This window comes from Dipodomys spectabilis, unplaced genomic scaffold (genome assembly GCF_019054845.1).
Source record: "Dipodomys spectabilis isolate Male_0828 unplaced genomic scaffold, ASM1905484v1 ptg000140l, whole genome shotgun sequence".
Lineage (NCBI taxonomy): Eukaryota > Metazoa > Chordata > Mammalia > Rodentia > Heteromyidae > Dipodomys > Dipodomys spectabilis.
The window spans coordinates 25,384,218-25,411,564 of record NW_024870817.1 but is presented as its reverse complement, the minus strand read 5'-3'; the positions used below and the strand labels follow the sequence as shown (position 1 = coordinate 25,411,564).

At 39.8% G+C, this 27,347-nt stretch overlaps 1 protein-coding gene across 2 annotated transcripts in view; it reads right to left on the bottom strand.

The window, feature by feature from the left end:
* LOC122117159 (microtubule-associated serine/threonine-protein kinase 4-like) overlaps positions 1-24,093 on the bottom strand; it is a 163,840-nt gene extending 139,747 nt beyond the window's left edge. For both annotated transcript variants that reach the window (XM_042690814.1, XM_042690813.1), the window contains exon 1: positions 23,696-24,093. In XM_042690814.1, the coding sequence (XP_042546748.1) occupies positions 23,696-23,787 (92 nt within the window). In that variant the 5' untranslated portion in view covers positions 23,788-24,093. The remainder of the gene's footprint in view (positions 1-23,695) is intronic.
* Positions 24,094-27,347: the final 3,254 nt, after the last annotated feature.

Genomic DNA, 27,347 nt, shown 5'->3' with positions numbered 1-27,347 from the left:
TCTGCTAATTATCTACATTATAACATTAAAATATGGATAATAAATATTCTCATAATACAACTCTGATAATTTATAGCAATCATGTAAACACAGCTTCCTGATGAAGATGTTTTCAATATCAAAAAAGTACTGCAGTTATCGTAATATGTTTGGATTTCCACAAATAAAGTAACTAGAAATTTTAAATACGATTTCTTCACAGGAACAGTTTCATTTTCATTGGTATTCAGGATTAAATAGAGAGTAAATGAAGCCTTAGGTGAGCAGGGAAGAATTGTTGGTTGTCTACATCTATGTCAGCCTTGTCAAACCCCAAAGAAATGATGAATCATTTTTCCCATTTCTTTTGATGAGAATTGTGTGGTCTGAAGTATAACAAGGAAGGGGAAAAAGTGCTTAAGGGGCTATGATTTACAATTATTCTGTCTCATGCTGCTTAGCATAAACCATGATAGAAAATTGTATTGTAAACCCCAGAAGAGACAATAAAGATATTGATCAAAGACAGCAACTGAGGAAGAAAAAATTGCTTACAGTCGATGCTTCAAGCTTGCTACCTAATTTGGTAGAGGATCCTTTAACCTGAAATGAATTCCTTGTTTATAAAGCATTTTTTCTTGCATATGAATTACTTTATATAAGCAGATGGACATACCAATCTGAGCAATTTACTCTCCAGTGTATCAGGTTATGAGTTTTGTTTCCAGGTTGACTTAAGAGGCATAGACTGCAAAGCCAAAATAATGTCCCTCTCCTTGAGAAATGGCAAATGGTAAAATAGAAGACTTTATAACTCTTTAACTTACAAAAGAAAGCATTTTCCCCTCCAAAAATGCAAAACTGAGGGCAGTAGGTCATTACCTGATCTGTAAAACACTTACAAATTCTAGAAAGAAAACTGCTTTAAAAGTAACAGATATGCTAGGCATGACATATATCTCTAATTCTAGTACTGTAGAGGTGAAGGTAAGAGTTCAAGGTAAACCTGGGCGATAGAATAAGACCTTGTCTCAAAACAAAAACAAACAACAAAAACCATCCTAGTGACAAATGGCAAGTGCTCTGCCATTACATTATTCTTTAACATTTTCTAAATTGAAGATACTGTTTCTCAGCTAGGCAATATAAGTAGGTAGGTGAAGGACAGAATATTCATATATTTATGGTCACATGTAATTAAGATACAAGCTCATTTAAACGGCACAAGTTACTATAGACATCGGGGGACAGCCACATTCCCACAACTCCTGGGCATTTCGTCCCTTGAAAGGCAAATGATCAGGATTTGTTAGTACTGCCTGTACCATTCAGGTGGGTTGTGTTTGCATCCACTCCCCAGCATTCCTAGCTACATGCTAGAATGAAAGTAACTGAAGACAATCTGACTGCTTACTTCCCCGCCAGATGAATCAAAGGGTACTTGGCTCCCATAACATCATCTTAATCAGGTCAGCTATGAGGCCAATGTCATGACAAATTCCATAGACCATCTATGTCAGCCTTTTTCTCTGAGCTACAGCACTTATAGGGAGTTTCTAATTCACTTATTTACTACCTGGAGTCCAAGATCTTGGATTGCTTAAAACAACAACAACAATTACAAAAAAAAAAAAAAAAAAGAATGCCTTTATTTCCACTAACCAGAAAATAAAATGTGAATCTCTTTTCCCAACAAATGTACATTCCCAGTACTAGCAGTCATTAGAATTCTGTTTTGAACAGAAACCACATGTTTTCATATGTTGCTACAGATACATTAAAAAAATCATTTATACTCATTATCACTTCAAAGTTGTGGTAGTTACCAGACCTGCCTCTAGATAGTGATGTCGGATGTGCTAATAAAAAACTACACAATATCACCAACATTTTAATAGGGTTATGACTATTTCAAATATATTGGTTTCCATTATGATGTTATACATTTTATTTTATGAATCTTAAGTATTTTATGTTATATATTTGATTTTATACCATTCTGAAAAAGTATCTATTGACTTTACCCATATTGTCAATGGAATTCTTAAATGAAATAATACCAATAATAATCAAAAATAATGATAAGATAAACTCTAGAAGACCCAGAAAGACATGGCAGTATCATAAAACTTGTTTGCTGTGCCAATATGACTACAAACATGACTCCTGAAGTTTCTTTTTTTAATTACTGGATCATTTTGGCTAACCTTAATTAAAAATCAAAACAAAACAAAACAACAACAAAACAGGATCCTCAAAAGAATAGCATGTAAAATAGCATCATGTTCTAGATAATGTAAGAGGTCCTGACCTCTTGAATCCATTCCTTAAAATCACAGTATCATTGTATATAACACAGTATCATTGATCTATGTGGAACCAGAAGCGTCTTCTTTCAAGGAATCCACTGCAAGTTTAGATACTGATATAATTATGTCACAGAAATGGGAACAGAAAACCAGTCTACCTACTTTGCATCATGGAGAATTATCATTAGTTAACCCAAATAGTACTTAAACATTACTTCAGATAAAGAGTCCACACAGTCAAAAATCTTTTCTACTAGTCACAGAAAGTTAAAAAAGACAAAAATAAAAAGCTTGTACTGTTTTATGTTGATTAGGATGGGTACTATAAGAAAGAAGAAAAACAAAATGAAGGGACCAAGGGTGAACAAATGCAGCAGCAGTGGTACTCACCACTATGTTAAAAATGAACTATATAAATTGTGGATGGGGATGGGAGGGAAAAACTGGGGGGGGGACACTGAGGGAAGGGGTGACATTGTCCAAAAAGAAATGTGTCCCTTACCCAATTTATGTAACTGTATAACTGTATCCCCTCTGTATGTCACTTTTATAATAACAATAAACATTTAAGAAAAGAAAAACAATGAACAAAAACAAGCAAGTGGAGAGGATATGGTGACATTGGAATCCTGTACGTAGTTGCTGAAAAAACTAGAGAGAAGGTCCTCAAAAAAGTCATAAATAAAACTTTCATGTGATCCAACAACTCCTCTTCTGGATATGTACCCCCAAAGAACCTGGAAAAGCTATTTGCACAGCCATGTTCATAGCTGCTCTATGCTCAGCCTTGTTCACAACAGCCAACATATGGAACAAATCCAACTGTTCATGTTGGGCTAAATAGGTAAACAAGATGTGCTCTACGTATCATGGAATATAGTTCACCTTTTGAAAAATTAAAGGACCCTAACACATGCTACACGATGTGTAAATCCTGAGGTCATCATGCTAATTTTTTTAAGCAAGCCACAAAAAAAAAACCAAATGCTATATGGTTCCATCTATATAAGGTTCCCCAAAGAATTACATTCATAGACAGTGAAAATGGAATAGTGGTTGCCAGTGGCTGGGAGGGGTGAGGGAGGGAAGGTTTCATGGGTAAAGAGCTTCATCCGTCCCACAAGATGAAAAGCGTTCTAGAGCTCAGGCAATATGGATGTGTTTGACACTAAGATGGACCAGTTTTCTGGAAAAAGTGAAAGAGGCTGAGTGCAGAATATGATTAAGTTAAGGAGGTAGCGTGGAGCCAAGGTTCTATTACTGTTCTATTATATCTGCCAGCTTTCCAAATACTGCAAATGCCACTAGTCATAATTACTCAACCATACTGCCCCTCCAAAATACTGTAAATATCTTACGTAAGTTCAATTAAGTTATTTGGGTTAGAATTATCTACTTCTAGTCCTCTAGCATCTTTAACCTATGTGAAGGGGATGGTACTTGTCCATGTCTGAGTAACAGGACCCAGGATTCATGGAAAGACTAAAAAGACCGCTTCTCCCAAGTCATCTAGATCTTTAAAGTCCCAAAGTGATGGGACTCCAGGAAGACAAACAGCATGGCTCACTGAATCCTTTTCAGCCTATGTATGGCTTGAAATAACCCATGTATGATCACGTACTACCAAGTTATTATTGATTTCTCAAAGATTCTCAAAAAAAACAACAACAACAACCAACCTGTCTAATTAGGTCAAGGTCTACAGACTCTGCCTTTCAAAAAAAAAAAGAGAGAAGGGCTGGGAAGGTGGCTCAGTGGTAGAGTGTTTGCCTCTCATGCATGAGGCCCTGGGTTCGATTCCTCAGCACCACATAAACAGAAAAAGCTGTGGCTCAAGTGGTAGAGTGCTAGCCTTGAGCTGAAGAACTGAGGGACAGCGCCCAGGCCCAGAATTCAAGCCCCATGACCAACACACATGCGCACGCGCGCGCACACACACACACACACACACACACACACACACACACACAAAGAAAGAAAGAAAAAGAAGAAAAAGGAGGAAGAGGAAGAGGAAATCTGAAAGCCACATCTAGGAGTAGAAAAAAAATTTTTTTTTTCTGTCAGATGTGGGACCTGAACTCTGGGCCTGGGCACTGTCCCTCAGCTCTTCAGCTCAAGGCTAGCATTCTACCACTTGGGCCACAGCACCACTTCCAGCTTTTTCTGCTTTTGTGGTGCTAAGGAATCGAACCCAGGGCCTCAGGCATTCAAGGCCAGCACTCTACCACTGAGCCACCTTCCCAGACCTAGAAAATATTTCTGACTCCTCTATCGGGCTATTTATCCAGAGACTAAATTTGCAGTTTTAAATACATATTGAAGCTAACTAAGCTGGGAAAGAATATATACAACAATGGAATAGAAAACTTCAGAAATCATAAAAACATTACTCTTAAGTATTGAATCTTCCTATTCACAATCCTCAGACTCTACAAGCTATTTTTTTATACAACACTGTTGTCATTCTGTTCAGCTTAGGTCCCTCAAGCTTCACATGTCATCTTGTAAAGTGTCATTTGGGTGACTCTATCTATATATTTCTCAATAACATCCTTGTGCCAAAAGGTAGATCAGGCTATTTATCACTGGTAATTTATGAGCCTGCCAAATACTAAGAGATGAGGGAGTAGAAAATATCAAGCTGAAAAAAAAAAACAAAACCCATGACTGTTTCTCAAGGTCACAGCATGGAGGCTCTGTCTTATTTCACACGCACAAATCAGATCAATGGAAGATGGAAATGCATTATACATTAGACAAACAGTTTCAAACGTTGATAAAAGCAGACCTTGGAATGGACATTAACAGCAATTTGCATTTAGTAATGTCTCCTATTTGAACAGTCAATGTGGGCTGTGGGGAGGTGAATAAAAAAATATCCAATTGCTTTCTTGAAATATTGATGGCAGTTCAGTCAAGTTCAGAGCAGTAATGAAACTCAGGAATTATCTGCCCTTAAGACAACATTTTTTAATCCACTGTCTTGCCTCTGCTGCCTATCTCTCCTATTTCCTGAATTCTACAATGAGAGATTTTAATGCTTTTAGAAGGATTTCATTCTCAAACATATGCAATGTGCACTCCAGACTTGAATTTGGCGCTGATGTATCCTACTGTCACTTTTTTGCTAGAGAAAATATGGAACACCAGACTGCCAACCTAGCAATAATATACCCAGCAATATGAGAACCACAAACTTGGAAGGCACCTCAAGTAGACATAAAAGCTACTTGGCATTATGTATTAAGATTCATAAACATGTTCACGTCACTTTGGCCTAGAAATATCTATTCTGGGACTTTATTCTAAGGAAAGAGTCCAAATGACAGAAAAAGCTATATGCATGAATACCCTCACTGTGGAGTGCTTTCAGTCAATAAACCTTTATTAAGTACCGATTATGTAGCAGGCACTACACAGGCATAAAGTCTTTGCCTCAAGATACTCATCATCAGCTGGACATTCAGATAAGAACATGCAGAATCACCATATGTTGAGATAAAGGCTACCAGTGAACTGACTGTGCAGATGCAATAGAAATGTATGATGGTACTATAAGGGACAGGAGAGACAGAAAGAAAGAGTTGGGAAGACTCGGCACAATTTGGGGTAATGATCTTGTATCTTGTCATGTCTTCATAGTATTTTTTTGGGGGGGGGGCCAGTCATGGGGCTTGAATTGAGGGCCTGGGCAATGGCCCTGAGCTTCTTTTGCCCAAGGCTAGCACTTGAGCCACAGTACCATTTCTGGTCTTTTCTGTGTATGTGGTACTGAGGAATTGAACCCGGGGTTTCATGAGTGCTAGGCCAGCATTCTACCACTGAGCCACATTCTCAGCCCCCATAGTGTATTTTTTAATTTAAAGACATCTGTTAATGTTAAAATCTCTTTGTTTTTAAATGGAAAATATCAAGCAAGCACAATCACTATTAGCAGCCGTCAGAAGTCTCATCCCTCCTGTACTGGGTGTAAGGGTTGTGATAAATCACAAATCCTCCTCTGCCACTGTGTACCACAATCGAGTCCCAGCTGGAGTTGTCTACTAGACACCAGGGTGTCCCTAACCAAAGCCACTAAGGAACTGTGAGCTCACTTTGCTTACAAAACAAAACAAAACAAACTCACAAAACAACCTTCATTGCTCCTTTGAGAACGTTTACTTTCCAACTGCCCAGAGTGGCTTCAGGAATTCCTGCTGCTACAATTCAGAAAGTCTTTTGCTATAGAAGAGTCGTTATCATTTGTAATCATTCTACCCTTTGGCACATTTCGAGACAGTTTTAAAGGGACTGAGTCTGGAAGCTTTTGAAGAAGCCTCGATTTAACATACCTGGTAAAATACAGTGAGCAATAATCTGAACTAAACCTAGGCATGTTGCAATCTACATTGCATGGCTGTATTTATACTTGGATCAGAGAAAATTTTATTCCTGCAGTATGCATGGCCTCTGCTTCAAGTCAGGACATGCTAGAGGGCAGGGTGAGGGAGCCACACGGATGCCTCTTTCAACATGTTCTGTCCTGTGTCATGGCTCAAGGCTCTGGCCACACTCCAGAAGTGGGGTGGGGCTCTCTAGATACAACAGCCATACCCAAACTTTCTTTCTGGGGTGCCTAAAGTAAAAGCCTAAAATAACAGTGATCAGTGGGGAAAGGGTCAATTTTAACATTTATATATTTGGGAAGTATTGGCCTGGGTAAGAGGTGGATAAATTTTTTCTAAATATTTTTGGCTTTGTAGGCCAGTTTCTGTTACAATGACTTGATTGTTCCCTTGGCGCACAAGTAACTACAAATCATCTCTAAGTGAATCCCTGTGGTTACCTTTCAATAAAACTCAACATCCAGCCAGGCTTATACCTGGAATCCTAGCTACTTAGAAGGCTGAGATATATGACTCAAGGTTCAAAGCCAGTCCAGGCAGGAAAGTCTGTGAGACTCTTACCATACCTATAATTCTAGCTATTCAGGAGGCTGAGATCTCAGAATCAAAGTTCAGAGCCAGCTCAGACAGTAAAGTCTGTGAGACTCTTATCTCCTATTAGCCATCAAAAAAAGCTAGAAGTAGAACTGTGGCTCAAGTGGCAGAGCACCCATCTGGAGTCAAAAAGCTAAAGAACAGTACACCCAAGGACCTGAATTCAAACCGCAGTACTGGTACATTGTTGTGCTTACACACACACACACACACACACACACACACACACACACACACACACACACACACACACACACACACAGATCAGGGGAGGCAGACTGGGCCTGAAGGTGGACCTTACCTGCCCCTGCCCTCAGGGTTCAGAGAAGCTGTTCAGGGTTCAGAGGGAAAAAAGTTACTGGTTAAAGAAAAAAAACAAGTATCAGAGTTGAGATGATATGCCAAGATCATATGTCTAGGCTCATACAGTCAGGAACTAACAAAACTTTGCACAAATCTACAGTCTGATTGGGTAGAAAGACCTCTTAGTCTGAATATGGATGAAGAAGAAAGGCCAATTTGAGTAAAGGAAACTAGGCCAAGTATAAATCCTTCTCAGTGAAGGTCAACTGATCTAAACCAACCTATCATAAAATATGAAGGGCATAAAAAGCACTAGTAATCAGGGTCACAAGTGAAACACTCCTCCCAAAAGAGACAGGAATCAGATTTCTCTGTCATGTTGTGATAGATTATGGCAAAGCAAAAAAATCAGTCAAGTTTAGCACTAAGTGGAGTTTATAAAATAACTCCATTGATACTCAGATATTCAGTAATAAATTTGTTTCAAGCCCAGATAGTGAGCCACCTGTGTGCTCAAATAAATAAATAAAAAGCTAGGCTCCAGTGGCTCATGCCTATAATCCTAGCTACCCAGGAGGCTAAGATCTGAGGATCTCAGTTCAAAGCCAGACCAGGCAGGTACATCCATGAGACTCTTATTACCAATTAGCCAGTAGAAAACTGGAAGTGGTACTGTGGCTCAAGTGGTTGAGCATTAGCCTTGAGCTGAAGAGCTCAGGGACAGCTTAAGACCCAAGACTGACAAAAATAAATAAATAAATAAAAGTAAATTAAAAAAAATAGAATGTGGCACTTGTTCTTTAGGACCTTATGGCAGAAATGGACAGCACAGCAGACACACTCTAAGTAAATAATTACTCACTGCTCTGAATTGCCACTTACGGGCAAAAAATGAAAAGTAAAGCAACTTGCACACATGAGCACCTGAAACTCCAGGGAGAGCAGGCAATAAGTGAATGGACTTCACTTGGACTGGGTTTACAGTCCTCACTCCTGTCTCCTCCCTTGAAGGATTATAGAGATTCTTTTTTCACCGTGGCTGTCCTCATTTGGAACCTGAAGGCAAAGTTCTAAGTCCATCTCTGTTGCTTACCCATTTGAAACACTGGTAGCTAAGCAATAATTTTCTCATCTTACAGGGGAGGAAGGGGTCAATTTAGATGTTTCTGGTAGCCTTGTTTTTTGTTTGTTTTTGTTTCAGATTTTGCTTTGTTTCTGAAGGGAAGTAACTAGAGATTAAATTCAGGGTTTGGTGCTTGCCAGGCAAACACTCTACCAGTTGAACCATGCGCCCAGTCCATCTGCTTTTAGTTGGATTTTGAGATAGGGTCTTATGCTAACTTCACTCAGGCTACAGCCTTGGACTATGATTCATCTATCTCTGCCTCTGGGATTACTGGCCTGAACCACTGGCCAAGACAACCTCATTTTAAACATATGATTCAGTATACTCAGCTCTCAAAACAAGTAATACACTGGATGGATTTAGATATCCCCATATTTTACCCCATGACATAGAATAGTTTTTTAAAAAGTTATTACAACTACTTCAAAAAAAATCAAAGTATCACAGTACTGCACAATATATTTCGGAAAATTAAAAGGTTTTTCCCCCCCTCAAAGAACACAGGGAAAAGGAGGAGATGAATTCATTGTTACCCTATAGAGAGAAAAAACAAATTCCACACCTTGGAAAAAGTATATTAATTGACCCTGACATCTGCCAAGTCTGCTCACATACATAAAGGATAAAGTTTGGATCTTGAGGTTTTAACATTTAAGGCCGTAGGGAGATGGTAATTGGAATCTATTTTAACACTAGTATTTTTAAAGAGAGCTCTAAATACAGGTGGAGAAAAAGAGGATCTAAAATCTGCAGTCTCCCAGGGTGACATCACTAGTGTTTTTTTTCTTTTCTGCGGTCCCAGCTGTACACAGGGGAGGTTGCCTGGAGATACAGTGGGCATGCCCACAATCGGCAGTGCAGGGTACTGCCCAGAGGCCTTCAAAGCTCAATTGGGATTGTGGTTCCACCATCCTTCTGATTCTTTCCACAGACTAACAATATTCAAAGTTTCCAGAAATCTGACCACTATAAATTTGGATACTTAAAGAGTCTCATGAAAGGAAAGAGGCAAATCAAAGCAGACCAAAAAAAAGAATGAATGAAATGACTAACTGAACTGAGTAAATTTTGTAATGTGTGCACACATGCACAAAACACACATATACACACAAAATAAACTAACCAATAATTTAACAATAGTTATATCCAAGTTTTATATTTGAAGGTAAGTTTTTTCCTTATGCTTGTTGATATGTTCTCATTCTTTATCTCAAGTATGTGCTAATTTATGTTATTTTAAAAGCTATGAGAGTTCTATTAGGATTAAGATATAATAAAGTATCAGAAGGACTCGATAATTATTTTCTAAACCAGAAAAGGGACATTAAGTTGATCTTTGGTAAAATGTATATTTTGTTTAGTCTCCCCTTCATTCTTTCCAGTAATGATAATCTATGTCTTAAGCCACAAATATGTCTTATACATACATAAGTAAACAATAAATAAGCTCCCCCCCCAAGTCCTGGGGTTTGAACTCACAGCCTGGGAACTGTCCCTGAGCTTCTTTTGCTCAAGGCTAGCACTCTACCACTTGAGCCACAGCACCACTTCTGGCTTTTTCTGTGTACGTGGTACTGAGAAATTGAACCCAAGGCAAGCTCTCTACTGCTAAGCCACATTTCCAGACCATAAGTAAACTCTTTTACCTCATGGTACTCTTTCCTTCCCCCAGAAAACAATCTAGAATTATTTTTAGACATTTCCTGCCAGTCAGATGAACTTATCTGGATTTTAACAACTTCACTGTCTATGCGGCATTACCAGGGCTATTATATACTAATAGTAAACCATATGACTCAGCTCATACCCTTTTTTACACATACCTCATTCTGATGCATTTTCCTGCTACTTGACATAACCAACATGTAATCAAGCTATGTGATAATTATTTCCTCCTAAAAATCATGTTTAAATAGGACCATACAATGTACCATGATACATTAGATGAGATCCTGGGACAGAAAAGAAACTAATAATAAATGTTGTGTTCAATTGAAAACATAGGGTAGAGAGAAATAACTTATTCAAAGTCTGCATTATCAATTAAACTATTAAAAATATTTAAATGTGTTTGAGGTAACAGAATTACACTATGTTTTGCTTTTAGTGTTAGCTACATGCCTGTGTTTGTTAAACTTCAGTGAAAGGCACACCTAAAACACATGACTTTAATATATATATTTTATATCTCAACAACCCGAATTCTAAACAAAATGAGACAAAGAAAACTACTTACTGGAATGAATTTTCCTTTTCTACAATAAGTAAATCCAAGGGGTTAGTCCCATGTCCCTAGCAATCTGAAAACTTAGGTTTAGGTGAGGAACCCTTAAAGTAACCTTGTCATTTAAAAAAATACCTGAAGGGAAGATTTCTGTAGTTCAGTCCACAGTAAAGGCAGTCACTCCTCAAAAGCAGCTCAATGGAAGCTGAGAGCCAGTGAAGATTGTGTGTGTGTGTGTGTGTGTGTGTGTGTGTGTGTGTGTGTGTGTGTGTGTGTGTGTGTGTGTGTGAGTGTGTGGTGAGGGGTGTACTTCTGAGACTCCTGGACATAGCATTTTTGTATTTTGCTATAGACTATTTATAGCTTATTCTGATACAGTTGTCTAATTCATTACATAGCAGTTCCTTCTCAGTTCTCTAAATATGACATTTCCAATGGAAAAATATTTAAATGAGTGTCATCAAGCCATATCCTTGTTAAAAATGTTAGTTTAGCATATTCAAAAGAGTCATTCTATTTAAAAAAAAGAATAGAAGCCTATAACTAAATCATTTCTAAAATGTCTCAGCCAATCTCTTCTGGTATTCCCATTGTACAGCTGTATAAGATTAAAGAACTTCTGTCCCTCTATGAAATAAACTATGCAATATCTTAAGGTCACTATGTATTCTGAGATGTGTACATTAAATATATACAGTGCTCATGTGAATACACAGGATTTCACAGTACATAGAGGGCAATCTCAGAAAAACAATCTTGGATGCAATGGGGTGTTACTCATTGAACGGCAGCTGTTCATAGCTACATCCTAAGTAAAGCTTCAATTTGAAAGCACAAACCCACTCAAAACCCATTATAAACTGTGATGCTTTAAGATGAGGAAATTACAGAAGAATACATATACAATTCCCATTAGTGGAGGAAAGCAGCAGCAGGTGGCAGTTTTAAAACAAAGTAAAACCTATTTCTATTTTTTCACTCTCTTTCCTCAGACGGCAGGTGGCATTTCTATAGCAAAGATCAAAATGATCAGAGCTCTGTATTCCAAAAATATTACTCACTGCCAAGGGGCAACTGATTTATAAAATTAACATGCTACCATCTCACTTTGAAAATATTATTTTCAATAATTAGACTATGGTTCACTCTCTTAGGAGATAGAACAATGAAGTTTGAGTTTTTTTCTTTCTTTTTTTAATCAGGAATCACTACTTAGTACAGGTTTGATTTGAAAGCAGGTACTTTTGTCTTCCTTTTTTTTCCACTGTAGTATAAATATAATAAATAACCTTCACAGAGTTATGAGGATATGAGGGTTCGATGAGGTAATATGTATGAAATTTCATCAACAGACATTCTCCTTGTACCTCCCTTCTTGGCAGCTCTCCCACTGATTATTACATGTTATCATAAATATTTGTCTACATTATTTTCTGACCCCAATGGATCGAGCTACTTAAACAAAAACATCATGCCATACGTCATCTTTGTTTTCTAGATGTAACCATAGCCCTTGTCCCATAGAAGACGCTCAATGAATATTTGGTATAGACATGAAAAAAAAAGATGATGATATAACAAATCTCAGACTCTATCCACAGAAGTCAACCTAGGTTATTAGGTTATCAGGTTTCAGAGGTGATTCAGGCTCATAGGCAAGCTCCCAGAGCCATAAAAGGGTCACACAGAGAAGCATGACTCATAAATCAGCCCCTCTTAAGTATTTTTAACTATAATTAACTTCCCATATTTGAGAAGTTACTCCTCCATTTCTCAGTTTCCTTGTCATTTTGCCCGGTTTATAATCACTTGACTTCTCTTTCGTTAGGCTGCCAAAGGAAGAGAATTTTAAAAAGGATCTACTCAGCCTTGAGGACTAGACGTTTCCTTTCCTTTCCAATCCAGACCCTAAGACATCTTTAAAACTATGCCCAGAACACAGAGTAAAGCAAAAGCAGAAACACTTTAGTCTAACCAGCTTTAACATAGCATTAAAGATAGATACACACCTGGGACTTCCCAACGAAGTCCATAAATGCTGGGCCATGAATACCCTCCAACCATGTTAGTTTCTCTATGAAATAGATGTGAAATCAAACCTGTTAAGTGGCTGAGGATCAGCTACAAGCCACTGCCGGCTGGACACACCTAAAAGAAGGGAGGGTTTGAAAAGCAAAGGCTGTTGCTGCAGCTCCAGGCTGGGCAAATCACTTACATGGGAACTAGAGAACTGGCTTAAAACAGGACTATAATCTTTCTGGAACAATAGGTCATGACGAGCTTCCTTAATGCCAAAGTAAGTGTTTAGAAGTGATTTCTAACTGAAAGAAGTATAAAGGGCATATATGTTTATTCTGGCTCGAATACAATACTTCTGAATGCCTCTTGGTGCCAAGAGTCAGAACCATTTTTCCCTCGTGGATTTTTAACCCACAGCCCATTCTACTGAATGTTTCGTAACCACTTCACCATCCCTGAACCACTAGGTCATCATATGTATAAAAGATAGTCTGCTGTGTGTGTGTGTGTGTGTGTGTGTGTGTGTGTGTGTGTGTGTGTGCATGCATGCATGCGTGTGCATGCTCGCATACACGCGCTGATCCTGGGGCTTGAACTCAGGGCCTGGTACTGTCTCTGAATTTTATTGCTCAAGGCTAGCACTCTACCATTTGAGCCACCTCTCTACTTCCTGCTTTCTGGTGATTAATTGAAGATAAGAGTCTCATGGATTTTCCTGCCCAGGCTGGCTTCGAACTGCAATCCTCAGATTCTAGTCTCCTGAGTAGCTAGGACTGCAGGTGTGAGCCACTGGTGTCTGGCAGAAGATGGACTACTTTTAAGGTTAAATCTCAAAAAAAGTAAGATAACTCTAAAGGGCTATTGTTTACAGAGCTCTTACAAGAAATTGTCAAATGACAAGTAACTATCACAAAGTCAAAGAAACATAAAATGCACCTGCCAAAAGCACACCTAGGCAATGGCTTTGCTGGTAAAATGCACCAAGATATAAGAAATGGACTAAAGGGTCTTGAGCTTGAAGCCCTATGTTAAGAAAAACTATTGATTTCTCAGCTTAAAATTCTTGATTTTAGCTGAGTGCTGATGGCTCACGCCTGTAATCCAGCTACTCAGGAGGCTGAGATCTGAGGATCATTGTTCAAAGCCAGCCTGAGCAGGAAAGTCCGTTAGACTCTTAACTCCAATGAACTACCAAAAAAACAGAAGTGGCTCTGTGGCTCAAAGTGGTAGAGCACCAGAGCAAAGGAGCTCAGGGATAGTGCCCAGGCCCTGAGTTCAAGTCACATGACTAAAAGAAAAAAAAAAAAAAACACCTTGATTTCTAAGGCCCAATTTACCTCAATTTAACAGGACAGAAGACATCTACTGAGAAAGAATTCTACATAGAAAATTTTACAGGCCACAAAGTAAAAAAAAAATTATTAATTCCATGGTCCAAACATCTAACCCCAGAAATCAAATCCTAAAACATATAAGAAATTACAATTCATGCACTTAGAAGCTTATTTCACAGAATATGTAGCAAGAACTATTACCCAAGGTATCCTGAACTTTTCCACCACCCATCTGTCCTCCAATGGTTCCTATTGTCATTTGAGATCAAAGTCTTCTGCTTAAGGATCTACCCTGTGTGGGATAGGCAAATTCACTATCACTCATCCAGTTTTTTTATGACAGGTGACTTGCATTTATTTTGCCATCTACTTGAGCGCTAGAGTAGTTGGGCAAGCACAGACTCATTTTACAGTGAGCTAGTTTTGGGGTGATTAGATTATTTGTGTTTGGATAGGTAATAGGATGAAGATTACCAAATAGATAACAGTATTTCTCACATGGGAAAATTAAATCTAGTCAACAGAGCTTCAATATCTCCAATGGTTTGTGTCTGCTCTAGGTAATCTCCCTGAAAAATTCTTTGATTTTTGTCTCAAGAGTCTTGAGATTAGCCAAGTGAAGTAATAACTTCACAGGAATTCTACTTCAGGTTCCAAGACCAACAAGCCAACCAACTCAGACTTAAGAAATAACATTGCATAATAGCCATTTCATGGCTATTGTTTTTCCCTAACAATGGATTCATTTACCACATTTCCTAGAGTGCCTTATCCAGCTGAACTTATTCCCATGACAAACATACTTTTTCCCCACTTCACTCCTACATACATCAGTAAATATTTCATTATTATAATTCCCAACATAAAGGTATCTAGCATATTGCATTTTAAAACACATTAATGTTTATTGTTAAAGAGGAATAAGTGATTTTTTAATTAAGCTACAGTTTCGGTAGTTCCCTTCATATTTCAGAGCCAAGAAATTCAATAATGACTAAGTAATAATCTAAGAGTGAATCTCAACAAAGTCACAATTGAACCTGATACACAAACAATACTGTAACACTTAAAATTAGATAGAAAAAAGCATAACAAAAGCTGGGCACCAGTGGCTTATGGCTATGATCCTAGCTACTCAGGAGGCTGAGATCTGAGGATCACCGTTTGAAACCAGCAAGGGCAGCAAAGTCCATGAGACTCTTATCTCCAATTAACCACCAGAAAACTGGAAGTGGCACTGTGGCTGAAGCTAGAAGTGGCACTGTGGCTGAAGTGGTAGAGTACTTGCTTTGAGCTGAAAAGCTCAGGGGCAGCGCCCAGGCCCAGAGTTCAAGCCCCATGACAGACAAAAAAAAAAAGAAAAGAAAAGAAAAAGAAAAGCATAACAAAGACAGCTTCTTACTCACATAGTAACACATTCCTGGTAAATTCACTTTTCTTCCCTTTCTGACCTTATGATCCTAAGGGAGCTTAGCAAGTTTCACAAATTCCCTCCACTCAGGTGATTCACTCTGAACAGAACTAATTATTCCAAAAAGTATCTCTGCAATTCAAACTTGCATGTCAGACAAGAAACTTTCCAGGAACAAGGGATGCTGGATCTTACCTCTGAACAGTCAAAAGCTTACTTAAGAACTTCAGAATACAAATGATGGCTGGCCTAGAACATTTCACATATGCTTTTGCTTGCAATTATATTTGAGATGCCATCCTAAATTCTTAACAAAATCAGTGTTGATAAATGGAAGACCACCAAGTCAGAGAATGTAGAAATTCCCAAGGTTCTATAATTTTAATAAAGCAATAGGGTACTTAAGGGGAAAAAAATAAATGACTGCCTCTTTTCTTACCAATCTATTTTACCTGCAAGTGCTGATCAAAGCCTAGTTTGTGGTAGGGTCGTTTTTTTTTTTTCTTTAAGACAAAACAATTTGACAGTTTAGTTTGATATCAGTATAATTACCTTGTCTAACAAGCATGGCCAAAAGCCATTAGCAGAGCTACAACTCCCTCAGGTTCTCTTATTCTATTAACAAGGTTTTAGGTCAACATTTTCAGAATTTACAACCAAGTTCATGGTGGAATTTTCCTATTTTCCAAGTAGACAGAGCAAAAGAAAGCATAAAGTACCAGAACTACAAGTTTCACAACCATCTGAACTTTTCTTTAGAGATCTTCCAGTTACAAAACATCTACTGATAGAAAATGATTGCTTATTATAGATGGGTATGCATACAACCTGTGCATACTACTTTGATCCTGCTAGCCCCAGGACCTTTTTAATATCTTGGCGCTACTATTTAACTTTCAAAGGCAGTATTCAGTTTACCATGATGTCATACTCAAATGACTAGGAGACGCACAGTGAAGGTGGTTCAGATTACAATAGTTTTGTGCATGTTCACCCACCCTAGAGAAGGGTATGGATGATGGGTGGGGAGGAGTCTAGGGCCTCCAGTCTTAATCTTCCTGAAATGATCTATTTGCATTTCTACCAATATAAGGAGGAATCTCTTCATCCATACTTTCTCATCTATGGGCTATTTCCCAGCAGGGGCTCAGTGATTTCTTGACATTACAAGCTGCCAGCTTTTCCTTTCTAGCACGAGTCTTAGGATTCACCTATTTAAAGACATTATCTAAGCTTCTGATACTAGCATATACTTGTAAAGAAAAGGCAATGAAGCGCATACACTGAGTGTACACACACAGTCAGTGGTCAATGCTGTCCAGTTACAGCAATAACTGCTCATGTCTCCCCTGCCATGGAGCATACTCTTCACATTCTAATGGTTGACTTCAATGAACTTTTGAAATCTCCTTTTAGTACTTCCACACATCTCTCCACCCTGTCCCTTTTCATTCATTTCTTTCCTGCTATCTACCCTCCCTTTTCTGCCACCCTCCCCTCATGTGGAAGATCTGAGTATTCAAGTAGCAACTCCACAACCTGTAAGCCTGACCTGAAGGCTAAGATCAGTACACTGGAAATGTACTCAGTCCTGTGTGTGTCCTTTCCATTTGGTCAGGTTTATCAGGGACACGATGTCTGAAATTCCTTGTCCTGTGTAAAAGCCTAGGCTCTCCAGAGAAATCACTGAGAGAACATAGGCCTCAGGGGTCTCAGCTTTCTCCTCTTTCCTGAATGGAACATATCTGGGTTGGACGGCTCAGTGAGAAACATCATCCAAGTGGGGCACAGCCTGACTGAAGATGAGAGGATATAGGTGACAGGCAGGCTTCAGGGCAGAACAAGAAGAAAGGAGAAGGATTAAAGGAAGCAGTTATGAAACAGGCCTGGGCAAGGCAAGGAGTGGGCGGAAATGAGCTCAGGGACTCAGGGCAGGGCTGAGCCCACAGGTCAGACAGGGAGGGACAGAGAGAAGACCACGTGAGGCCAGGTTTCAGTCAGTGGTGGGACAGGCTACAGGGGAAGGCCAAGGGCCAGGGCTCAGGAAAAATTCAAGGTGGTGGGTAGGGGTAGGGAAGCTGAGAGTCAGTGCTTTAAAGTCAGAGAAAGTCAACTGTAAACATGAAGGAAAGGAGATAACTCACAGGCTGAGGAGGAGGTAAAAAGGAAAAACTGGCTTTGCCAATTTGGATGATAAAGCTAGTCAAGGAGTGAGCAATGGTGAGTAAGGGGGTATGATTCAGGAAGAGGGCTGACAGACCAGCCATGAATAGACAGAAGCTACTAAGGCCTCATGATGAGTGGCTGCTGGAGTCAGCTGCCAGAGAGAGTGGTCACCACCCTGTCTGCATGCAATTCCTGGCTTCATTCTGGTTTCCAGGCTTGTGACACGCCCACCCTAGCCTATCACTCTGGGGCAACTGTTGGTGCTGCAATTGTCCCAAGCCCTTCCAGATACCAGTTACAGCACCCACCTTCATTTCAGTGCTCTTAGCAGAGTTAAACATTTTCCTGGCTCTCAGGGACAACGTTCTTCAGGCTCCCTTCTTCCTTGGGGGATTCTTTCCCCTCCCACCAAGCTGCTGCACCCAGCTGTGTTCCTGCCCACTCCTTGACTAGAGCCTCCTAGGCTTTCCCAGATTAAGCTAATTTACCTCTCTGATTGTTTGAATCATGATTGCCACGCATATACTTTCTGGGCTAGCCTTTAGGAGTGGCTTGCACCTGTATATTCAACCGCGTGCCTGGGGGACATTCTTTCCTGCCTCATAGTCTTTGATGTTGCCAAATAGCTGCCCCCAAACTTCCCACAGCAAGGTCTTACCCTTTACTTTTCCCCTAAATATTACTTTGGTGAGGGAGAGGGGAAATGCCTGCCGTGGTGTTTGAACTCAGGATCTGGGTGCTGTCTCTGAGTTTTTCAGCTTAAGGCTAGCACTATACCTCTTGAGCTTCAGCTCCAGTTCTGACTTTTTTTTTTTTTTTACTCATTAACTGTAGATGAGAGCCTCATGACATTGTTGCCTGGGCTGGCTTTCAATGGTGTTCCTCAGCTCTTAGATTCCCGAGTAGCTAGGATTACAGGTATGAGCAACTGGTCTTTGGAAAGACCTCCTCCCCTGACCACATTAAAGCAGCCCTCACCTTACACCCACAAGGCGACTCTCTGCTCTGCTCTTGCTCACATCTGTCAGAATATTGATCTCAGTTTGGCAATTGACTTAGTTAGACACTTGTTCACTGGTGAGGCCCAAGCACTCTGCATTGTTTGCCTCTGTATCCCTTGTCCAGCATGGTCTAGATGAAGGAATAAGTTTCCCAGAAGCGCATCCTGGGATACTTAACCATGTACATTTATTTAAAAGTGTTTGGAAACCAAAGGAGAAAGTACAGGTTGCCATCTCTTCTACTCCCCCATGCGTATTCAGGTAAGTGCTTCCTCTACTTCCCTGGTTCCCCAAGTCAAAAACTTAGGGCCATCATAGAATCTTCCTTTGTTCTTAAGGGTCCATGGGTTATCCGCTTCTGTCAATTTTACATCCTTAATTTTTCTAGCTCGTCACCTTCTTTGTGGAGGCCTATAAAAATCTTTCAGCTAGGCTATTTCAATGACTTGCTGATTGCCAGTGAAGTTTCATCCTACTCCAAGGCTGGAACTGTCCAGGGCCACTAGCAGCTCCCTCCTCCAAGGATAAAGGGCAAAGGCCCTCAGCTCCCCTTCTCAGCCTCATCACCCCCCTACTCATCTCCTGTTGAAACGAAGCTGTAATGAAACAGCTAAAATTTATTCAGAGTTTTTATATGCCAGTCATCACATTAATCAACTTACACATAGGAATGCATTTGAATCTTCACAACAATCCAGTAAGTACTTTACTTATCCCCAGCTCACAGATGGAACAACCCAAGTCCACAGAAGCTAACTTACCTAACAGCAGAGTAAAGATTCTGAGCTGGCTCCAGGTCAACTTTCCTAACTACTTTGCACTGCCTGCATGGCCTCTTCATGTTCTGCTCCAGCAACACTGAGCTATGCTCTGGTTCCTTCTGCTCCAGCAACACTCAGCTATGTAGACTTCCTTGAACTCCACTGGCACTGTCATCATCCTTTGAATATACTGTTTCTCTGCCCTGTGGGGAAGCCTTGTCCTGTCTGATAACACTAACCATTCTTTCAAGGCCTTCTGAGATTTGGTTTTTCTACATGGTGTCTCTCCTTGGCTACCTGAAACCTGCTTCTCTTGCCTGGACAACTCCTACAGTATACACGTAGCTCGTAAATACTTCTCCATTGACCTAGTATGCATTGTGATTCATTTCCATGTTCCATTGAAGGGATGCCTATGGCTTTCAGTGACGGGTCACAGTGCCCAGGTGTACAACAGAGACTTAACAAATGTGGATTTAAGTAGACATTGAGTGAAAAGAGTGAATACAAGTTTCCTGACACCCAGAGGGCCAACGCAGGGGAGAAATCTATTTGTTATCCTCATATGTTCATAACAAAACAAACAGAAAAACTCATCATACATTACAGATGTTTTAAAGGAAGGATAAAGTGAACATGAAAATTCAATATATTCTCCCAACCACAGCAGTTAATTTAAGAATCTTTCTTTACATATTGGGTCTCAGAATCTGGAGTTCTCGGAAAAATAAGTTCAGAAATTTGGCCCAAATAAGCAACTAAGTCACAAACTGCTCATTGGCATAGAAGAGGGTCATACTGATTTAAGGCTGTATTGATTTAAATAAAAATAATAAATAAATAAAGTATGTGTGTGTGCATACATGTATACACACAGTGACATGAATATAGGCCAACTGCTTGCCAATATTGCTAGGGAATTATCAAAAAATACAATATCCATGAATCTACAAAGCTTCTATTACATGCAACTTTCACTTAAGTGTAAATTTTTTTAAAAAATGGATGAGTCTATGAAATCCAGATCTCTGTGCCTAAAAGCAGAAAGTGAATGGTGAGAGAAAAGTAAAGGTAGTTACAAAAAGGAAACATTTTCCAATAGCATATCTGAGCTGTACATCAAAATAGCAGATATAAGACAGCATGCATTCACACTGTGCATACGACAGAAAAAAAGAAGAGCGGGTACAATATGCCATCTTTTTTTAAATATATATTTTTATCATAAAGATACTGTACAGAAGGGTTACAGTTAGTTATAGGAGCAAGATAATGAGTCCATTTCCTATCGGATATTGTTTACTCCTTCTTTTGTTTTTCCCCTACCATTCCTTTCCTCCCCAAATATGCCAACTTTATAATACTCTACAATCCTGAACATCTAGGCCTAATGAACATCTATAGATTCCTTTACCCCAGAACACAAGGAGTAATAGGCTAGGTAGGACTTTGAGTTGAAGAACATCTCAATAACAGAACAAAGTAATAAGATAGTGCCATGTGGGAGCTTAAAGGCAGGTGAGGTTCAGCAAACCAAAAACTTTCATGCTGACAATTCCTACAATGGACATTCAAGGTAAAATCTGGAAATCATTCATCCTCTTTTCTTGCAGGCAAGTTAGCAAGTATAGGTTCTGGGCAAGAGAGAGGTTCCAAAGGTAAAGACAGACCTCAAAGAGGGCAAGGGCAAAATGTCCTCAGCTGCAAAATGTTACTCAGCCTGGCAAAAGACAATACAACTTGGGAATAAACATATCCTTTACAAAATATAGAATTCTAGGGAAACTGACCAGCCAGGTAAGGACTGGGGTGAGACTTGGAGAATACAGGTGTTAGAAGTTAGTGAAGGAATATTGCAGAAGGAAAAGTCACAATATAACCGTATGCTTCATGACTTCAAAGAGGAACACAGCTAGAACTGACCCTTATAGAATGGCAGGATGTACAGCCACACACACATACTACCCTGCAGAGAGGGGCACCTGCCCTTTACCCTTCCAAGTCTACATGCCAAGCATTCTAATCTGAAAACTCAAAAACCAAATGTCTCCCAAATGTAAAACAATGTGCTCAAAAAGTTTTCAATTTTGGAGCATTTTGGGATTAGAAATACTTAGCCAGTTGAGTATGTGCACATATTCCAAACTCTGAAAACAGTATGAAATCTGAAACACTTCTGGTCCCTAGCCATTAAGTGGGACAATGATGGGATAGAGGTAGAGATGATCTTTAGAACATTTATTTCCAAATTCCACGCATTCTAGAAATTCCTAGATAATGGCTGTGACAACCTCTACTACTAGAAGGAAAGAAGGAAAATCCTGTAGGCTTTGCTGAACTAAAGATGGAGGCCTGTGGCTTGGGGTGTGAAAGCAGCTCTCCCATGCTCTCCTAACCCGCATTACTTTAGAACCAATGTAAGCTGCTGAATTGGAGTGATGGCACAGATAATGCCCTACAGCCAGGGCTGGACCAGACTGAGAATTCCTCTGGCACTGGACTCTCAATAGTGTACTATCAGCAATACAGTACTGCCAACAGGTAGGCAAGGGAAAGAAAGACTACAATACAACTGCTCTTCAGACTCAGACACGTAGTGTCAGGATACCTTATCGCCTCAAAAACTGGCTCCAGGTAAGAGTAGAGGATGTATGGTAGCCAGGATTACACCATTAGGAAATGTCAAAAGAAGCCATCACATTTACCACAACAAGGGGGCACACAGGATGCATGCCTCTTCTTTCACTAGTTATTTTGGAGGTTTGGTACATGAGTGATATAATTTGAACAAAACTGACCAATACTGACCAAAATAAAACTCACAAAAAGTAAATCATCTCAACACAATATATCACAGAATCAGAAGAGAAAGGAGAGCCGTATCTCTCAAAAGGCATATCTGGATTTAGCGATGTCAATCATGTTCAATTTGCAGGAAAAAGTATGGCTTTACACCCTATCAGATTTCTTCTCTCTCTGTATCTGTCTCTGTCTCTTTCTCACACACACACACACAAGCATGGGATCAGTGTTTATACATCTAAGGACTGTGTGTGAGCATATTACAAAATCCAAGAGATATTATGAAAAATAAATAATGCACTAAATTTTTCTAAGTGCTACATATTGCCATTTATACTTCAAATAGTTACAGGTGTCACCAAACTCAAAGAAGCATATTCTTTCATTCTTTGAATAGTGGCGTACAGAGATTACAAAGTTCCAAATCTGATAGTCGGCATCCTGTTTATTTGATTGGACTGTTGCTTTCATGCGTTCTGATGAAAAGCAAGGCATCTATATTTACATACCTCAGAGGATGTAGCCCTCTCAAACCACAACAATCTTACTTTGCTGTTCTCCACAGAAATGAGAAGAGAAATACCTCTTAAAATCATATGCTCTCATTCCAAACGTCAACAAACTAAGCTCGAATGCCTTTCAACCTACAGCAGGAGGTTCTTTGTGACTTTGAAAAGTTTCCCCTACCCGTTCTGTCAAATAGATAGTACAAAATGAAAAGGCCAGCCCTGCATTAGCAATATCTGACAGCAAACCAGTAAAGACTAAAACACAGATTTGCCTCTTTAAAAGCAGTCCATAGGAAATAGGATAGCATGGATTATTATTGTTGTTGTTGTTGTTATTTTGCATCATACAACTGCATCTTATAAAGATCAAGTAGTTCTTTATGGAGAAGAATATCGGAAAGGTTCTATCAGGAGTACCAGAAGGCCCAGGTCTGGATAAATGATAAACACAATTGGATCAAAAGAACAGACTAAAACGAAGTGCCTCCTCCTCTCCCTCTCCTTTTTCTCTCCACTATTCCCAAGAAAAGTCTTACCACCCACATTTCCAAGAGGAACTCAGGAGCACATTTACCAGGATTACCCAGAGACTCACAGAGTGCAGAATACCTGAAATAACTCCCCCCACCATCCCATTTAATAAGGTGTAAACTTTTCAGACTGTTATCCAATAACAAAACCCCAGCTGCCCAGGGGGTTCTGAGCTCTGGGCAGAGAAAGCATTCATTCCCTCTCTAACCAAAGGAACCGCGGGTTTTTTTTTGTTTTTTACCTTTGTGTTCGCCGAAGCCTGTTTCCACTCCTCAAGTGAGGCAGCGTAAAGTTTGAGAGCACAGTCCAAAAATTGGGGTCAGACATATCCATTTCTTTCTCTCTTCAATTCACTGCGGGTTCAAGGCCATGAGACCAAGACGAAGAAGAAGGATCAAAGAAATAGAAGAAGAAGAAAAATAATAATAATAATCCCAATTATCTACTCACTCCCTCCAAAGAAAAACGTGATGTGAACTCTGATCTCAAGAACAACTTGCAGCATGTCTGAGAATTACCCGTCCCATTCTAGCCTTTAATTAATGCACAGCCATCGCTCAAAGGTTCAGGAAACTTATTTCCTCTTGGGTTTGCCCTCTCCTAGTGAGCCTTGGCCGGCTATAAACTGTAATTACAAGAGTTTAGCCGTGCGTTCTGCTCAAAATGCTGTCTCTGTGTGATTCAGTCCAAGGTACTTTGTCATCTGTTTGGCAGATACCATTTGCAGCCTCTGCAGGGGGGAGTGGAGGTGGAGGGAGGAGGATGACTATTTTAAGTCTTCAGTTCCGGGAGGCTGTTGCTTATCAGCAAAACACCATTCACATCCGAACATGCCCAGTGTAGCCTTTCCTTTTGGTATCTACATACAAGGAAAAGAATTTGAATAGGAAAAAGCTCTTCTTGCCCTCCCCTCCTAGAAGCAGGGGGGGGGGGGGGACGGAATGGAAACTTAAAAAGCACTTCTAGAAAATTGGCCTATGGGAACACTTGAACCTGACACGTTGTGGACCCTCCCAGGGTCCAGCTGGAAAGGAGAGACAGGGCACTTTCCCAGTCTGACGCTCCCTACGTGCTACCCCAACCTAGAGTGGAGGCCTCTTGGGCAAGGGAGCCGAGTGGGGGTGCTGCCCAAGAAGCAGGCGTGGGACACCGAGCATCCTCCGCTGCTCCCCCATCCTCAGCCTGAAATGGATCCGTCCTCCAAAATAAATAAATAACTCCAGCTGCTACGCCAGAACAGGCTCAAGTGTGTGCTCTGCACACCTGAAGGCTGATCAGTGATTCACTGCGGGACAGGGCACAATTAAAACCCTCCCAGGGAAGTCCCTAGTGAGTGACTCTTGACCATGACGCTGTTTGTTGTGGAGGAAAAGCACACATACACAGGCAAAGCCACCATCACCGAAAAACCTCAGTAAAACTACATTCATGAGTTTACAGTCGTTTGATGGATTTACTGTAGTACACACTTGTTTGGTTTCGTGGATATGAATGACAGAGATAGGTAAAGGTCAACCATCACATGTAAATATATTGTCTGGCACTGATTGAACACGTGCTAGATAGAATTAGTTTCCCTTCCAGCATACTAGATCTGTCTGAAAAGGAAAGAATGAAGGGGAGGGATGAGCCAAACTTGTTGTTCATTTTGAAAGAAGGTATTTAAATAACTCCTCCAAACCACAAGTGCTTGTACAAAAGTATGTAAAGAAAAAATAATTAAACTAGCTGCTTTAAATCTGATGTAATATGCTTGTGGCCCACAAAAGTATTTTCATACCAAATATTAAGAGTGTCAGAGTATAATTCTTATGCACAACCCTCACATTCTTCCATAGTTTCCACAGATTTTTACCAGCTGGCACAGGGGACATAAAATTTTCCCCACTGTTACAGCTGAGAATTTGAGGTTAGGGATGGGACACAAAGTAACAAAACACACTTCCTGAGATACTGAAAGCTTTTCTCCAGCATTTATGCCCTAGATTATCTCTTCTTTCAGAACAAACTGATCAACTGATCACTGGTGGCTCCCGCCAGCAATCTTAGCTAGCGGAGAGACTAAGATCTGAGGATGATGGAGGACCATGGTTCACAACCAGTCTAGGCAGACAGATCCTTGAAACTCTTATCTCCAATTAATCAGCAAAAACAGCCAGAAGTGGAGAGCAGTACAAGTGTTAGAGTACTAGCCTTAGGCCAAACGCCAAGCAAAGAGCACAGGACTCAAAGTTCAAGTCTCAGTGCTGGTACGCAAACAAACAAATACTTTCACTGCTTCTACATTCATGAATTCAAACATACTCAGAGGGGATGGGAAGGTGGCTCAATGGTAGAGTGCTTGCTTCACACGCATGAGGCCCTGAGTTCGATTCCTCAGTACCACATAAGCAGAAAAAAAGCCAGAAGTGACACTGTGGCTCAAATGGTACAGTGCTAGCCTTGAGATGAAGAGCTGAGGGACAGCACCTAGGCCCAGAGTTCAGGTCCCATGACAAACAAACAAACAACAATTACAAAAAAAAAAACATACTCAGATTGAAAATATTTGAGAACAAAAGTGAGTCACTAATGAATATATACAGACTTTTCTTTCTTGTCCTCATTCCCTAAATACTATAACAACAGTTTATATCACTCACATTTTATTAGCTATTGACTTAAAATACAAAAGGATATATGCAAGCTATATATTTTTTAAAAAACACAATTTTATGTAAGAAACTTGAGCATGTGTAGACTTTGGTAGATTTGGGGGTTCCCAGAACCAGTATCTAGGGGTGATTTTACTTTAAAAAAAAAAAAGTAGTCCCAAAGTCCTATTAGGGCTTCTCTCTATTAATAGCTTATTTAGCCTGGGTAATTTTGGAGGGAGCTTTCTTGTATTTTGGAGGGAGCTTTCTTGTACTTTGGAGGATATTTGACACCATTACTGAGCTTGACTTCTATCCATCAGATATCAGAAACAACAATTAAAAATGTCTGCAGATAATGCCAATGTCTTTTTTTGTTGTTGTTGGTTGTGGGGCTTGAACTCTGGGCTTGGGTGCTGTCCCTCAACTCTTCAGGTCAAGGCTAGCACTCTACCATTTGAGCCACAGCACTACTTCCAGTTTTCTGGTAGTTTATTGGAGATAAGAATCTCATGGACTTTCCTGCCCCAGCTGACTTTGAACCTCGATCCTCAGATCTCAGCCTCCTGAGTAGCGAGGATTACAGGCATGAGCCACCCAGTGCTTGCCTGTCCTTTTTTTTTTTTTTTTTTTTTAAGGAAAAAATAAATCATCCTGCTTGGAAACCATTGTTCAAGATAAAGACTCTCATAGGTGAAAGGTTATATATTAGGGTTAAATTATGGACTGATTATATGTGGTAAACTTAGGCAAATCAGTTCATTTATGCTTGTTTTCTCCACTGTAGAAGGGTTCCATGTAGAACCTCTATGAGGTTGGCATGTCTAAGAGACATGAGATGATATGTAAGTCCTTTGTGCAGCCTCCAGCAATACTGTATGTAGTAATTATGGAAACTGTATTGTTGGCAATATAGGAAAGCCAGAAAAATACCACAGAGAGACAAGCCTGGAGTAGCCTCCCCACAAGGCATTCTCTATTCTCAGTGCCTTGAATGGGACTCTACCCTGGTACTGATCACAGTATATTATCATAATTGACAGGTTACTGCTAATTTCCCCACTCATCTGTGAATTCCTTAAGGCTGAAGACATGTTTTATTGATCTCTATGTTGCCAGTACCTGACAGCTTCTAGTTTAGTAGGTATTTCTAAAATGCTTTTGGAATGGTTACTTGGCTACTTCTAAGGGCCAGATAGCTACGACTTCCCTTAAGATATACTGAAACAATCAGTATTAGTAGATCAATTGATGTTTTCT